General features: G+C 42.5%; 1 protein-coding gene across 10 annotated transcripts in view; it reads left to right on the top strand.

Moving 5' to 3' along the window:
• The window catches only part of SUGCT (succinyl-CoA:glutarate-CoA transferase), a 792,254-nt gene that overhangs the window by 692,691 nt on the left and 82,057 nt on the right, over positions 1 to 17,506 (top strand). Inside the window, exon 15 of one of the 10 annotated variants that reach the window (XM_082399857.1) lies at positions 2,469 to 16,743. The exons of the other annotated variants lie outside the window; for them this stretch is intronic. Within the exon in view, the coding sequence (XP_082255983.1) occupies positions 2,469 to 2,501 (33 nt within the window). The 3' untranslated portion in view covers positions 2,502 to 16,743. Of the gene's footprint in view, positions 1 to 2,468; positions 16,744 to 17,506 lie in introns of those variants that run through there. 10 annotated transcript variants of the gene reach the window in all.

Here is a 17,506-nt window from a genome sequence, read left to right as displayed (position 1 = left end):
GCTAGAATAGGCCCAGCTGGGGGAGGAAGAGGATTCTGCTGGTAGTCAGAGTTAGTACCTTTCATTTCCAGTGCAAAGTTGAAGTAGACTTACTCTGCATCCGCGTGAAATAAGAGCTCTTATTATATTCTTTTTTTTCCTCTCTCTCTCTCTCTCAGGATACATGATAGATATAGTTCAGCAATGCTGGAAGATCTTCTTAGGAGTTCTGTGACTGGGGTTAAATTTGATGCTTAATAATAATAATAATAACAATGACACCAACCACAATGTCTGTTAAGGTCTTAAATGTAAAGCACTACCCTACTGGATTTATGTGTACTAATGCACTTGTTCAATGTGCCTGGGAAGCCCTGAAGGCTACTGCCTGAAGATGGAGGTCAGGGCTTCCCTGGTGGTCCAGTGGTTAAGACTCCGCGCTTCCACTGCAGGGGGCACAGGTTCGATCCCTGGTCGGGGAACTAAGATCCCACGTGCTGCATGGCATAGCCACGAAAAAAAAAAGAAAAAGATGGAGGTCGTCATGTTAAAGTGGGCACACTCACAGGTCCTCTGCTCCATCACCTTCAGTGTGACTAAGTGATACCCTGCCGTCATTACCACGGACGCTACCCTCAGATTGTGTCCCTAAAGCTCATGCACCCCAGGACTTCGGGATCTTCAAAGGGGTAAAGGGCAAGACATATCAGGAGCAGAGAGACCCTAATCCATTCATTTCAACCTTTGCAAATGCTCTAGAGATAACAAGTTTCCCAAAAGGATCAACTTAACTCAAACACGGTCAGCAAAACTCTCAGGAAAGTCTCCTCAGGCTGCCGTCTCAGGGAGATATCACAGTTTTTCAACGTTAAACATCCTAAGAACATATACGTCTACCAAAGAGGACCTGAAAATGTTCCCCCCACTCCAGAAGATTTTTCTGTGTATGAATTTACAGAGATAGCCTGCCATTTGTGAATCTTTTTAAAGGCTCAATGGAGCCATAAGGTTGCTGATGAAGTAGGTCAAAAGCAGCTCTCCCAAAGGCCATTGCTGGGAAAAATGATAGAGCTTAGAACACTTGGACTTAACCACGTAGGGGGCACCATTTAGTGCCCTAGAGAACAACCAGCACACTGCTGAAATCTAGACCTGGAGAGAGAGAGAGAGACATCAGTGTAAACAAAGGATAGCTTATTAGAGGTAGTGAACGTCAGGAAATGAGTGACACCCATTTCCAATGAAATTTCAGATTCTCCTTGGACAGATGAAAGAAGTACGACAGATAATCTAGGATGATATATATGACTCCAGCTTGAATTACAATTTTTATTAGTAGGAAAATACTCATTTGTATAAAAATCTACTCTATAAGCAAATTCAGTGAAAAATATAATTCCCCCCAAATAAAAGATACAGCAGTGAACCATACAGATAACTTCTCTCGATTTGTTTGGAGCAATTTCAAAGGGTTGGAGTGGAGGGGAGAGGGGAGTACATCTTAGTGTTTGTCTTAACCCATGAATGAAGCGTTTTCTGATCTCCACAATTGGAAGTGATTTCTGCATCTTGTTTGCTATCTCAGGCCTCTGTATTTATCTGACCATAACAGTTATCACACACTGAGTTATAATTACTAGTCACCAATTGCTCTTTCCTATTAACTGTAATATTGTGGGTACCTTAGTCACCACTGCATCTCCAGTGATTACCATGATGCTTATTCTATAGGAGACACACAGTAAATATCTGTCCACTAGACATTCTCTCACTCACCAGATGACATGTTCTATGAGAGAAGAACTGGTTATGTTCATTCTTTTTTAAACTCGTAGTGCCTGTAATAAACACTTTTCAAAGATGGTCACCATCAATTCCTCCCTCCCGATAGGCACATGCCTCTCTTCCCATCAAAAGATGCACTTTATTTTCCTTCCCCTGGAACCTGGGCTGGTCTGGTGACCTGCTTTTTTTTTTTTTTTTTTTTGCACTTTTTAGTTTAAATAACTTTATATTTACAAAAACTATTAAAATAATACTTAGAATTCCCATATACTGCTCACCTAGTTTCCACTAATATTAACATTTTATGTAACCAGTGTACAAAATTAGCTAAGCCAGCAAATTAACGTTGATACAATACTATTAATTAATGTACAAACATTATTCAAATTTTACCAGTTGTCTCACTTTGGTAGGCAGAATTCTATAGTCCCCAAGATTCCCAGCCCCTGATGTACACATACTTTCTCCTAGTTATTCAGTCAAACACTAATCTAAGTACTGCTGTGGAAGGATTTTGCAGCTATAATTAAGGTCCAAAATCAGTTGACCTTAAGATAGGTAGATTGTCTGGGTGGGTCTGACCTAATCACATGAGTCCTTTAAGTCTGGGTCTAGAGGTCAAAGACATTAGGCCAGAGATTTTTAAGCACAAAGGGGGTTTGACATGAGAGAACTTTTCAAAAGTGACTCCTTTTGACCAACAGAATAGGGAAGACGTGATACAGTGCCAATTCTAGGCTGAGCCTTGAAGAGGTTTAGCGTCATGCTTCTTTTGCTCTTGGAAATCGAGCACCATGAAAGGCGTCTGACCACTGTCCTTTGAGGAATCCCGTGATACCCATGCCCACACTCTTCAGAGACAGAGGAGCCACTTGGAGGAGCCCAAAGACACCAGACATGAGAGTGAATCTTTCCCAGACCTCCAGCCCGCCTCTGCAATCACATGAATACAGCTGAGTAATCGACAGCAGCCACTGCCCCGTGGAGCGGAAGAATGGCCCAGCTGAGCCTTACCCACATTTCTGACCCACATAAACTAAGGTTGTTTTATTCCACTGTTGTGAGATGGTTTGTTATAAGCAAATTTCTGACTCAGAGAAGGATCTCAATATTAAATGTAGTTTGATGAAGAGATTTTTTTTTTTTTTTTTTTTTTTTTTTAGCATCACAATCTTTTTATTATGATTTCCACTGTGCCCAGCCTCTGGGAACACCAGCTCCTTCTGGAGTGAAGGCTGAGCCATGGGGAGGAGCATGCAGCTGTAGTGATGGGAAGACAGGGCTAAGGGATGTTCCCCTCAGCTTACTGTCAAGTTACCATCAACAGAACAGCACATAGGAAGGGCATGAGGGACCAGAGGCCATTGGGTCCTCCATTATTACTTGAGTGCTCTCAGAGCCCTTCTCACAAGTCTGTGTTTGGCCAGGAGACAGATCAGAGACCATCTCTTGTAGGAGGCTAAGCTTGATGCCCTTTGTTTTACCATGGATCTGGAAAGGCCTTGCTACTTATACCTTGATGTTCTTATGGCATCGTGACTGATTGAAATAGCAAATAATATGTGCTATGGTTTTTTAATTATTTTTTCCTGTTGAAAGAGGGCAACCAAAAACCTGCTTTGGTTGAAAATTCTTCTAAAATGAATTGACCCACTATTGTCCTGTAATGAATGGAATGTGTTCCTTTGGGTGATGTGGTGCCCCAGGTCATCGTTCTGACCAGATGCAAATTCCTTCCCACCCTCAGGTGAAACTGAGGATACTTATGATCAGAAATTGTCATGTTCTCAATCTGGGAAGAGCTTAAACTCTAGAAAGATTTAAGTTACTGAGGGGTTTCCACAGTAGGCAGCCTCTAAGCTGGCGCCCCAGTGAGCCTCACCCCTGCTTCACACTTCTGCGCTGTTCTTTCCCATGTTGTGCCAAGGGTGGTCTGTGGACACAACAGCATAGAGCAGAGGGGATGGTGCGTCACTTCCCAGATTAGGGTATAAAAAACTAAAGCATCTATTCTGCCTCTCTGTCTCTGTCTCTGTCTCTCTCTGTCGCTCACTTTGGGGGAAAGCCAATTGCCATGGAGTGAGGCATCCCTACGTAGAGTCCCACATGACAAAGAACTAAAGCTTCTGTCCAACAACCAATGAGGAAGTGAATCCAAGAACCACACGAGTGAGTTTGGAAGCAGATCCTCCGGCCTCAGTACAGCCTGACAGTGACTGCAACCCTAGCCAACAGCTTACCGACATCTCAGAACCGTGCAGCTTACCCAGATTCCCAACCCTCAGAAACTGTGTGAAATAATACATATTTGTTGTTTCAGCTTTATTTTTAATAGATCAGGTTAGCTTTCGTTTGGGGCAATTTGTGATACAGCGATAGATCACAAATACAGTTACCCATTAGATGATGGCAAAAAGTCATTTTTTAATATGTGGCTTTCAATTTTGACCTTTCGACATGATGATTTTCATCAGTTATCTACACTGTTAAGGGTGATACGCCTGTACAGCCCCGTGAGGAGGTGTGATGAAGAAAAAGGGACTGAGTTGCCTGCTGTGTGTTGACCTCTTTGTGGGAGCCCAGGGTGGAAATGAGAGCAGTGATGTCAGAGTTGGCGGGTGGGAGCCTGTCAAATACAGACAAGAAACTTCTGAAAGGACCCCTCAGAGTCACCTCTGCATTCATGGTGTGTTCTAGACCCACTGGTTCTCAAGAAGGGTGGGATCAGCTTTTCCGCCATGGGACATTTGGCAATGTCTGGAGACATTTTTGGTTCTCATAAGGGGGGCAGCGCAAGGATAGTGTGTTCCTGGTGAGGGAGTGAGTAGAGGCTAGGGATGGCGATAAACACAAGCAATGCACAGCCCCCAACAGAGAATTGTTCACCTGAAATACTAATAGTAATGCTGTTGCGAAACACTGTTCTGAGCAGGTGTCTGACTCATCACCTCTATGTCCTTTTCTTTTTTTTTTACATTATGTAAGTTTAAGAGAGGAGAGAATTGGGCTCGCTGAGCTATCATATGACCTCCAGATAAAGCCTACACGTGTTTTCTTTTCTTTTCTTTTTTTTTTTTTTTGATGGAAACGTGAAATCCTTGTTTTGACTTCTTGCAGTAAATGTGCTTCTATAGTGGAGGGAGCAAGACATTCTCGTTAACGGAGGGAACCCAGTTGTTCTTCACAATGGCAGTTGCATTAAGGACACAGGTCAAATTGTAGGAAAAAAATATTAGTCCTTACTAGAATCAGAGAACTGTCACATGCTCAGGTGAGAGTGGCCAGGCCATGTTCCTCTCCAGGGCCATAGGTGACTCTACAGAGTAAGGGGCTTTGATGAGATGATTTCTGAGATCCTCTGAGATTTCAAGTTCTTGCATTCCATGGTTCTTTCATTTAGGGTCGTACTGTGGATGCACGGAGAATGCCATATGTATAGACAAAACTGATGGACAGGTTTGAATAGTACTGTTTAGAGAAGAAAGACACTTTAAATGAGGAATTAAGAGGACCCCTTTTGGGTATCTGGTGATCCAGAACTGTAGAGAAGTAGAGGGTTTGCAAAGTTAACAAATAAGTAGGATATAATCCACACATTCCTCGGCACATCTTCCTCTCTTTGCTCTATGGACCCGGTAGATGGCTACTCTAGGAAGAGTTGAGGTGTGATTGAGGTTGAAGTGTTCTGCATGGGAAGGATCTCAGGTCAGACCTAGTGGATTGGATCTCAGTTTCAGCCTCGGTGGAACCCAGCTGACCCCTTGAGCAGCACATGCCCCGTGATATCCCCTGACACCCCTGAAAACCTACATATGAATGTCACAGGGTCTTTGCTACAACATGGAGTTTTCGAGGGGACCCAAGGACATGAAAAGCAGAATAAGTATGTGTGCAAAGCAGTAATCAGCATTTGCAGTTCTGCCCAATTGTTCTGACAAGGTTAAAATGAGGAGCAAACAACTCACGAACAAGTTTCCCATTGGAAAAAGTTACCTCACCCAAGGAAATAATATTTCAAAGAATTAAATGGAAGAAGCACATTTAAAGGTCATAAGATAGAATTTAAGCCTAGATGATGACTTTTTCTTGGCCCTAATTGTCAACTCTATGGCCCTAAGCAAGTTACACCTAGAAGATATGCAAAGGGAAGGGCATGTGGCCACCAGACTTCCGTACCAATCTGTTGATTTTGCTCAACTATCAGAACATGGTCAGGCTCTCAGATCCACCCATTCCGTCCCACGTCCACCATCTCCATTTTAACCCACACGCTTCTTGCTTGCCCGTCTGCCATTCCTGTCCTTTCTTCCAAACACAGTTTACAAAGTCGCCTGCCTAGTAAGGCTTTTTAAAATTCATTCTAGTCCATTCTGATTGTAACTGATTACTCTGCTCTGTAGTCAGTGCCTGACTTTATGTTGCCATCAACAGCATTGTTGAAGATCTTGTGTTTGTTAAGCTTTGGGCAGATAGGGTTGGGACAAGGCACTAAACATCCAGGAACTGGAAACCCAGATGGGAAGGCAAGACCCTTATATAAGATTGATGCAGAATGACTCACAGTGCTACCTAAGAAATGCCAGTGCTATTGGAGTTCAGCGGAGGGAATGATCTCTGTAATCCAGTGTGTTTAGGAAAGTAATGAGGTAGGAAGCAGATTTTCCTCTTCAAAGAAGAGTGAGACTTAAATAAGTGAAGGCAGGAAGAGTATTATATGCACAGGTGAGCAAGCCTTGGAGGCAGGGCAGCCATGACGTATTTGGAAATAGAGATCTCGAGTAAATGAATTTAGTGAAAGAGGGCTGCTCTATTGGCAATAGACTGGAAGACTGGAGAGGAGCAGGTATTAGAGGGTAGTTGGAGGACTGGAAAGCCAGGAGGGTAATTTTTTGGTGGGCACTGGGATGCCACGTAGTTGTTCCAACAAGGAAGTGACTTGCCCACCGCTGTACTTTGGGAAGATGGCCCTGGCGGATGTGATAGAGCACACGGATTATAAAAGGACTGGTTCCAAAGGGACTGACTGCCATGATCTGACTGTGAGTCAATAAGGGCCCGGACCAGAGGTGGTAGTCTTATATGTTGCTTTATACATAGTGTTCCATACATCTATGTCGTATCAGCTTAATCAGATTATGAATTCCTCGTAAACCAGAAATACATTTCCCTAGTTGTACAGCATGTCCCTTCTTGTCTATCCAGTGCTCAGAATTAATTGTCTGTTGGTGAGTAAATGTTATTGTTATTATTACTCAATACATTTTTATCAGACTTAGCTGCTCCGCATAGGTTGTAAACACACAGCGTCGGGATGGGCAATCACGTAAGTATTTGTGATTTCCAATATATTCTCTATGTAGTATGTTCTCTAGGGCCAAGGGTACAGAGCCATTTAGATCAGATCAATCATATTCGAGCTGTGAATCCGGAGGGTTTGTTGGAAGCTAGAGCCTTGAGAAACCACTGCCACACTTGCAGAGCTCTAGAAACTTACCACCTCATCAGGCTTCAGGATTCACCCTTCTCTGGAAGAAGATGTATTTATATAAAGTCAAGGTTGTGATTACAGTTAGCGCATGGGAGACATTGATGCAAAGTCTGAAAAACTCTGAGGCCATCTGTCTGCCTGCTCCGTGGAAAGTACCAGTCCCTAGTACAGATTGAGGCCGAGCCCATATGCCAATCTGCACAACAGCGCTGCAGTTAATTATGGGATTCTCCCTGGTTAGTTTAGTCATGGCCAGTTAAAATGGCTCTAGCAATTTCCTTGGACCCTGAATTCTAGGTTGCCTTGTTCTACTATTTAACACTTGACTGTCCACGTGCCTTCTTTTCCGAGATAGACTGGACATTTCTTAAGGACAGAGTTTGTGTCTTGCACGTCTTTTGGATTCTGCTAAGCACCTGGCACAAAATAGGAAGCTGAGTTAGTGCTCAGTGAATATTGTTGAACTGGTCTGCTGCGAAAGCTCACACTCTCAGAAATCTGGAAGACCAGCTATTTTGTCAAACTCATTCTTCAGTGGTGAAGATCCACTCCTGGTTTTAGTTTGAAAGTCTTCAAGAGGTAGTCCTGTGTGTTCTAAAGGTTAAAAAGTGGCAGAGAAAGAATGCAAGTGGACATGCCCAGCTGTTCAGTTCAGTTCTACCCTTGGCATTGATGAAACCATATCTTGCACCCTTGGCCAATTCCTGTAACTGATTGTTTTACCTTCCCCTCCCTGGCATAGGTGGCATCTCAGAATCTTTCTTAAGCATCACTTTAGACCACTACTAGAAATAAACCTGAAGTGACACACACACACACACAAATCCATTTTCTATTTCAAGACCTTTGAAGCAATAGCCAGTTGCATCTTTGGAAAAACTGTCTGTAAGACTGTAGGGGCAACATAACGTGGACAGTAATGCTAATAAGAGGCAACCTTTACAGGTATTTCAATGATCTTTCCCTACATCCTTTTCTTCTCCAAAGATGACTTTCTTCTGGTCATGGTGTGATCCTGTTCTCCTTGCACCGATTATTTTAGGATGGGCTTGTGATCCAATTCTAGCCAATGGGATGAGAGAATTCTACTGGAAGCTTCTGCAAGGTTTACCTTGCCCTTTTTTATTGAATATGAATACGAAATAATGTAGTCCTAGTTGCCATAGGAAGCCAAAATGTGACCAGGAGAGGAAGCAGCTTTGGGATGAACCAATGCCAAGAATAGCATACGGCAGAGGGAAAGAACCTAGGTTTTTGACAGTCCATCAAGTTGTCAATCATTTTGTGCTGGAAGCCTGCTCTTCTGGATTCCAGCCTGTATGAAACACACATTTAGTTATTGTTTTAGCCAGTGTGAGTCACTATTTCCGTTGTTTGCAGCCACAATACCTCTGGGCAGGGGAATATTTTAACTTTATGAAGATTATCTCAATTAATCCTCATAGTAACTGTTCAAGGTTGATACGACCTTTCATCCACATTTCACAGGGGAGGAAACTGAGAATTAGATTGCTGAAGCAAATTTCCAGAAGTCATGGAGCACTTATGCATTGGAGCTGTCATTTGTACTCAGGAACCCCACTCTCTTAAACATTATGCTAGAGTCAAGCTGTCTGTCAATTTATTCCACAGGAAAAAAACAAGAAAAATGTACAGGCTGGGCATGTTTGAATTTCTAGGAAGTCTTTTTTAACACATTAAAGGGAAGGGGATTATGTGTCTGTACCAAGCTGAAGACATAACTAAGCGCCCGATGCCACCTGTGACTTAGAAGTCTACATACAGAAAGTGTCTTATTTGGCTTCTTTCCTCCCAGCAGGCTGGAGCTCTATTTGAGAAGGAAAGAAAGCTTCACCACCGTAAATCAGACATGCCTCTGCAAACTCCGTATAGGTTGTCTCAGGCCCGTGGAAGGTGGACTTAGTTTGCTGGGATAGTAAAGCCCTTTGGGTTGGGTTAGTGAATCATTGCGCGGAATGAATTTGTGAGCGTGCGTCCCTCCCAGGGCTGCCACTCTTGACAAATGCTGCTCAGCACCAGGGTCCCCACTGGGAACAGACACTGTCTGTGCTGCTTCTGGAGGGGCCTGTGTTTCCTGGAGCCATTGTGGGGGAGCCATTCCAGGATTCCACGTTGTCAGCCTTCTAACTTCCCCTGGGTCAGCCATTCCTTTTTTGACAGTACCCTCCCCCAGAATTCATAAAAAACATTCTCTTCTTCAATATATACAGGGGTCCCCACCCCCTTTTTAAATTAGAGCCTGGATGAAGTTCAAAAACGTTTAAAGTTGAGGGCTACTTGTGCTTTCTTTTTTAAGGGATAACTTCCTTTTGTGTATTGATCATTTTAACCAGCTTGAAGCCTCCTTTGGCCAAAGGATGGTCTCAGTTGAACAAAGTTTCTCTTGAGTTACGGCTTGTCATCAAAACTTGAAATGATCTTCAGATAAAATGTAATAAACAGTTTAGCAAGGGCTTCCAGAAAATATCTTCCGTGTCGTACCACATGTGTGTCTGGGTCTGTGTGTGCTGACTGGAAATCACATGCGATTTCAAGGTTCGTCACTGGATGTTTTCTCCCCAGACGTTACCAAGTGGGTTCTAACACTTTGATGAGCATTTTTAGACAAAGCCTGTGTGAAAGTAATTTTGACATGTTTTGTGGATTTTCAGTAATGTACGGCAGGCATGAACGTGTACTCCATGAGTCGGGGGGTGGTGGCGGAGGGTGTGAGTAGAATTTTTCTCAATATGTAACTTTGTTCGTTTTACAAAAATTTCAAACATAACTCTCCTCTGAAAATGGCAAACTTTGAAAACTAAGGTCACAGAAATTTCTCTAGGGAATTGACTTCAATGTGAGAAAATCTTAGATTTTTTTTTTGGAACCTTAACCTTTCTATACCAAGTGCTCACAAGTGATATAGAGGCTAGACTTTGAGATTTTCAGATCTAGAAATAAAAGCCTGGCTGAGTTATTAGATACTCGAGGATTTACTTCTTATGATACTGACTCTTGTTTGGCTTAACATTTCTACAGTATTCTCATCACGTTAAATTGTTTCTGCACATGTGTGTGCCATATATTCTGAAAATGCATGGTGACAAACCAGACATGATGAAAACACCAAATATCTAAACAAAGCTCTGGTGTCCATTGTTCTCCCAGATAAATGGCTATTCCACCCTCCTCTTATTCACTTAGTTTTATCTCTCTTCTGTGTGTCCCAATACTTCCTTCACCTTCCCAGTGATGGAGAGTATCCTATTTCTCTTTCTTTTCTGGTAGGGCCTACATTATCTTCTTTTATCTTTTCTTCTTTGTTTCGATGGGACAGAGTGAGGGTTAAAGTTGCATTTTAATTTCTAACAGTACTTTCTTTGTCTCTGACTTTTCCTTTTTCATTGAAACCTATTCTTGTTTTCTGGATGCCATCTTGTTTCAAATCTCGGAGACTGTTCATCAAAAGTTTTTCCTTTTTTAGAAACAAATTGTCCTCTGTTTCTTAATTATTTCTGTTTTCTCTTGTGTCATTTTTCCTCCGTGTTTATCTCTGTCATGCTGCACGTTTTCTCTCGTTGGACAGTGAGACCCTTAGTAGTCTGCTCACATCTATGAATGGAGCAATGGTGACCTGGTTGGTCTTCCTCTGGGCAGGGATGACTGTCTAACTGTTAGGCTCTACTTTAGGGTGAATATGTGGCGAGCTGACCATGACCTGAAAATGCCAGATTTTGGAGTGCTTTGCTCTTGGGCATCAGTGCCTACATTAGCAGGTTTTGTTTTGGTTTGGAAGCCTGTTTTTCACCTGGAAGACAAACACTTTATTGGGCGTTATTCATTCTGTTTGTAGGTGTGTGGATGGGTGGATGTTATAAACTGTTGCTTTTGTAGACTCTCTCACACCCATTGTTGTCACATTCTTTTTTTTTTTTTAAAGTCACACTCATTTTAAGGATACTCTTCCCTGTCAACCCCCAACACACACACACACACACACACACACACACACACACACACACACACACGAATGACGCTTTCTCAACTTTACTTTCTAAATAACCACTCTTCCAAACACTACATCATCCAGAAATTTTGGAATTTTTTGTCTACAGGGGACTCCCATCATGTCTTGTCTGTCATTGTTTGTTAATGCCCTTTAACTTATTTGATATGATCTAAAACTTATTTGTAAGGAATATTTTAAAATATACATAAAATTAGAGATAATGGTATAATTAACCTCTATGTGTTCATTACCCAGCTTCAACAATTATCAGTATTTTGTGAACATTTTATCTATTCCCTTACTATTGCTTCTTGGAATATTCAAAAGAAAACCCAGACACCATACCATTTGACCCATAAATACCCCAGTATACATCTCTACCTGAGAAATACATGCATATATGAGCATTCTCACACTTAACAAAATTAACAGTAACTCCTTAATACTACATAGTACACAAACATTATCCAAATTGCTTCAGTTATCCCCAAATAATTTTATAGATTGAGTTGTTTTAATTGAGGTCCAGTCATGGTCCACAACATGTCTTCAATGACTACATTTATTAAGTTTCTTTTATTCTGTAACAGTTCTTCTTTGTGTGTGTGAGTGTGTGTGTGTGTGTGTGTGTGGTATTAAATTTATCAGCTTCACATGGTAACAAATGACCCCCAAATCTCAATGTCTATAACAAAAAAAGGTTACAGCTTTTCTTTCTGGCTCACATTGTACATTGTCTTCAGAGTTTGGCAGTGACTCAGCCTCTCTCCATGGGTCTTCTTATTCTGGGACCCAGGCTGTTTGTGTAAGGATGTTCTTGTGGCAGAAGTGAAAGGGCAACATAGCTGATCATGCAGTGACGGGCAAAGCTTTGATTAGACATGACATAGTCTCTTTTCCTCACTTGCCATTGGCCAAGGCAAGTCATGAGGCCCCATCAAGATTGATGGGGCAGGAAGGCATACAGTTCCACCAGGAGAGTGGCCAGCCAAAAGGCAGTAGGCATGAATGTATGATCCTCTTACAAATGTATAATCCTTCCTCTTACAGGAAGGGAGAATGAATAATTGGGAAATAGTAAAGTCCACTGCACATGCATTTGATCAAGTAGAGAAACTAAGCCAGACTGTCCTACAGTCTGAATTTGGCTGATTGCTTCCTCATGGTATTGCTTGATTTATTTTTTATGTCCTGGAAACTGATATTTAGGATTAATTAGATTAGGGTTCAATATTTTTTAGGCAAGAGTACTTTGTAGATACTTTTCATACGTATTTCCTGTCACGCCACCTTCTGAAGTCACAATATAGTTGATTAACCCCCTTTTACTAAGGCTAAATTTGACCCATGGGCTCAGTTGAATTAATCCTTCCATTGAAAAGTTCCCCATCAACCTCCCATCTTACGTCTTCAGCATCTATTTATGATTATTGCCTAGATCCATTGTTTCATTGGTGACTGTAAAATAATGATTTTTTCCCTAATTAAATTCATCTTTATTTATTAGATAAGAAAAATACAAAGTTATGATCAAACTGCCATATTGAATTATAGCTACTGTATTTATTTTATATTTTTAGGTGTAAGAAAAATTTCATTTTAAAAAATTTTACTAAAAACAGTTTAGAAATCATTGAGCCAGAGGATCTCTTGGGTACCTTCCAGCACTAACGGTTTATGATTCTGTGACCTGTGCTGAACCAGTGTTTCATGACAGGACAAAGAAGTCCAGCTGATAGAGGTTCTGTTGTGATGGCACAAAGGTAGCCAGTTAGATTCTCCCTCTGTTCTGGAGGAGACTGGATTATGATGAAGCCATGGATGGTCCCCCTGGCCATCAGCCTCTTGTTGACTCAAGGGAGAATGACCTTCAAGCCTTCAGTTCTTAGAAGCCATGTAGAATGATTTTTATGCCAAGTTGTACAAGTATGTAAGATATAAAACTAGGATTAAAAAGCATAACAAACATAACCTCTACCCTTTTCTTCCTCCCATCGTCCACTATGGGACCTTTAGTTTCCTCTAAAGTACCCTGAAACTATTCCCATGTTTTATGGGATAACATGCTCTCCCATGTTCTCAGAAACGTGGAGGTATCCGTCATTCACTCATGACCCATCACCCAAAGCCTTGGCTGCTTTGAAACCATCACCTGCCACTCCTGAAGAACACAGCTCTGCTATAGTCTCTGAACTTCCTGGTGTGCTGCTCTGATCTCCTTCTAAGTAGGAAGAATTCCTTTCCTCCATACTTATGTTCCATTTTATTACACAAATAGAAAAGCTACTCTGTTGGGCACTCAATGATTTACAGGGACTTGAGTGAAACAGCCCTCACCTCTCCTCTGCTTCCTCTCTTGTGACTCAGGCACCTGTTTATGGGGTTTAGGAGACTGGACCATCTGAATGACAGTCGACTTTATTGCCTACCAAATGCTCCTTCTCTCGCTTTAGCTTGGACATGCCAGTGGCCCCGTGTCCCGATATGAAAGAGGATATTGTCAGGCCCTTTCTTAACACAAGAGTTGCAATGACTCTAGTCATGCCAAGTAAAGCAACGGGCTGGGAGATAACCTCGGATGTCTTTTCCAGACATCCTTTTCCATGTGGAAGTTGACACTGGCTTCTCCCAAATAGGGTGGTCCTGGAGAGAGTCAAGATGGAACCTTGTTGTTAAAAGGACTGTGTTTATTCTGAGGTCCTCGCTCCCACTTTAGGGAAAGCCGACTGCAGAAAGAGCAGCAGGAAAAACTGAACTGGGAAGCCTTGGGAAGTGGCATAACCTAAGGCAACATTAAGGGCTAATGTAGTAAAAAGGTAGCTGCAAAAGCCAGCAGAGAAAGAGAGTCACTTGGTTTGCGAAGTAAACCAACACTGGTTCTCATTATTGTCTAAATCCCTGAGAAAGGTTCCTTTTCTCACACCTTTGCTTGCTTCCAAGTTTCCTTTTTTAGACAAAGTCTTGGAAGCTATGAAACATCCTTGTAGAGATGAAAGCAACTGGCTAGACCTGCCACCAACAGGAAGTTCTCCTGTTACCCTCCAGCCATCAGGGGATGACCCATCAGGCTGAAACTGAGGGGGGGGTGGGGGGGTGGTGAATTCATTAATTTATGAAGATTATGAAATATCAAACACTAAACTTCAAGTTCTTGAAGACTGGCCAGTAGAAACAATTTTACATAAAGTTCTATTTACTCCTAGTCCAAAGTAGTCAAAATGACCCAGTTGTTCTGTGGAGCATAATCAACTGGTGGGATTTCTTTAGGGTCGGGTTATAAATGGACCATCTTAGCCGCCTTCGCCACTTCCTCCAGTGAAAATTGATCCTCTTTCCCCCTGTGGAAGGCAGTACCCAATGATCACTGTAGAATTTATATTATTTGTAGCACACGTCAAGGGTGTGTGTGTGTGTGTGTCTGAGTGAGCTCTCAAGATCCCCAGTGTCATAAACAGAAGACGAACATCGCTGTGCTCACTATTAGAGCAAACAATAAGGCTCTTAGAGGTCTGGTCACACCAAGGGCATGTAAAGTCTGCTTCCCATTGAATTCGGGTTCAAGTTGACTTAAAGATAATAAAGATGCCACAGGGGAACATTGGCCTTTTTGAAGTTGTATCCATTTAGTTGCATAAACAGAACAATAAAGTCGCCGATTTCTTGGTCTAATTTTAAAGAGGAGAAAAGGGAGTGATCAGAATTGGTGTTTTAGCAGGTAAAACCAGTTTCATCTTATTTCATTTATTCTAGAACCACTCATTTGTCCTTGGCTATTTCTTAGAAAGATTCCCTATGGTTTGGGGCCTCAAAAAATTGGACCCGTATCTCCCTGGCCCTTTTCCACCTTCCTAGATGATGTGGATCGTTTGGTTTGCTCCTTCTCAGCAGAGCTTTTTTTTACTGCCTAGCCCTGAGCTCAGACAACAGAGTGCCCAGTGAGAATTATCTTCACAATTTGCCCTCTGAGTCTCCTCCTCGTGGCTCAGCTGTCTTGCCTCACTGAAAGCAAGAGATTACACCACGGCAATCAGAACTTGGCGTCCCCGACTTGAGTTTGTGTGGTCAGTTCACTAGGCCTCGCCATGCTTGCATGTTAACAACACAGGCTTGTTAATTAGGTATCCATCCAGCTCATGAGATGCAAGAGGTGAAGACCTTTCCCATGTGTATTTGGAATCAAAGCAGCATGCCTCTGGTGGTTTGGGACCAGCTGCTATTTATTCCTCAACTCCGTGTGTGACTTGAGGACCTCAAGGATGTGGGATCAGCAATTCCACTGAGAGTCAGTTTCTTTGATCCATAGGTAACATTACATGGAAGTTAATCGCATAGACCCTGGAGTCCAACTGCCTTAAGATCACATCTTTGTTCTGACATATGTTCTGTGTGACCTTAGAAACGTTTCTGAACCTCTCTGTGTCAGTTTTACCTATAAAATAAGGATAATATAATATGTCTATTTACCTCATAGGATTGTCATGAGTGTTGAGTGAGATAATGGTGTAAAATGCTTAGGACAGAGTAAGATCTCATTAAAAGCTAGCTGCAATAATTGTTATAGTCTAAGATTGACCTTCTAGAAGTTAAGGATGGGACTTCCCAGGATGCCTGTTTTAATGTTTCAAAATGCAAACACCTTGAATGGATTTCATAACACAAAGTATGGTTTAACTTCCCATATTTTTTACTATAAGGCAGTTGATGTAGTTCTTCCTCAGCCCTGAAGGGACAGAAAAACCTTGTCTGCTTACTCCAGGGAGGGTCCCACTGACCTGGCACCCGACTGGGGAAGCAAGACACACAACCACAGACGTGGTCTCCAGTTCGTGCAGTTTCCAGGAGCTTCAATAACAGAAGAGTTCTGTGTTCCAGAGAGAGGAATACTATGATTATGGCTCATAAAATCAGACTGGGCTTTCCTTTCACATCCTCTCTCTTGTAACCCTATGAAAAAAAAAATCTGACTGTCAAGGAATCCCTACCCTAGGCAAGTTTTATGTTTGGCTTTCCTGACATTTGGTTCTTTAACTGGGATCAGACTCATTCCAAGATGTTTATGCCTGATAAGCCCACTGGAAAATTTTCCAAGGCAGCAACAGGAGCTGCTACCTGGCCGATCCTCTCTTTAATTGCTGGCATAGGCAGAGAAAAGACTCAGGAACCTTCCACAGACCGTTTATCTCCCTGGAAGGGTCTGTGTCAACATTAACTCTTTGCAGTTGATGATTGAAAATGAAATTCTAGGCTTCCTGACTCGTCTGTTTTTCCCTCGCCTAGAACCTTCCAGTGAGGGAACAAATGCTTTGGGATTCCTGGAGAGACGGGCCTTCCCTTGGACTGTGCAGCCCCAGCTCAGTGGACGGCTGAGGCTGGCGGATGCCCTTTAGCTTGGTTCCCTCCTCAACTTTTAAGATTTAGCTCGTGTTTCCTGCTATGCTAGATGGTGGGGAGCTTTTGTGAAGGGAATTATTCTTTCCTGAAATTTTCAGAGGTCACAGTGCAAGAATGGCCATGGCAATTTAGACTAGTAGAAACATGGTGAGCGCCTTTTGCTTGGTAGAAATGGGCAAGGGAGAGATGGCCCCAAGGGACAGGAAGACAGTTGGTCATTCTAAAGAGTGCCATGGAGTCGCTGAACATATGAGTGAGCAGAAAGAGAGCAGTGACTGAGAATGGGAGAGACATGGAGTAGGACTGGCCTTTGCTTGATGGTTGTTTGCTTGTTCATCTGAACCTTTCTTTTCTGGCCTGAAGGGAATCTTCCATCTGGTACAGTTGCTGAGAGCACAGCCCTGGTGTTAGACACACCTGGGTGAGAATCCCAGCTCTGCACTTGCATGATATAGACCGTGGTCAGGTTGCCTGAATTCTCTAAACCTTGGTTTCCTCATTATTAAAGATACATTAAATGAAAAGTAAACACGAAGCACCTCAAATGGTACCTGCCAAATAATTCAGTGGCACTAAAGGGTAGCCAGTGGTAGTGATGGTAGTGGAGGGGGTGTGGAGGGGTGATGACGGTGTTGAAGTGGTGGTGATGCTAGATTTTTCACCACCTGATTCAATGGTCCTTCAAGGGTGCCATAGCAGAGGTACTGGCTTGGAGAAGAACCAGAGCTTGTTGGCCTCACCCCTCTACTGCCTTCTCCAAAGTACACTTTTCCACCACTTCTGCCTGCTTTTCATGCAACCAGACCTACAAATGGAAAAAAATAAGATGGGTCAATATTCCCGACACCTGCCTC

The sequence above is a fragment of the Balaenoptera borealis genome (assembly GCF_965194805.1).
Source record: "Balaenoptera borealis genome assembly, chromosome: 7".
NCBI classification, from domain to species: Eukaryota; Metazoa; Chordata; class Mammalia; order Artiodactyla; family Balaenopteridae; genus Balaenoptera; species Balaenoptera borealis.
This window is presented reverse-complemented; position numbering and strand designations above follow the sequence as displayed.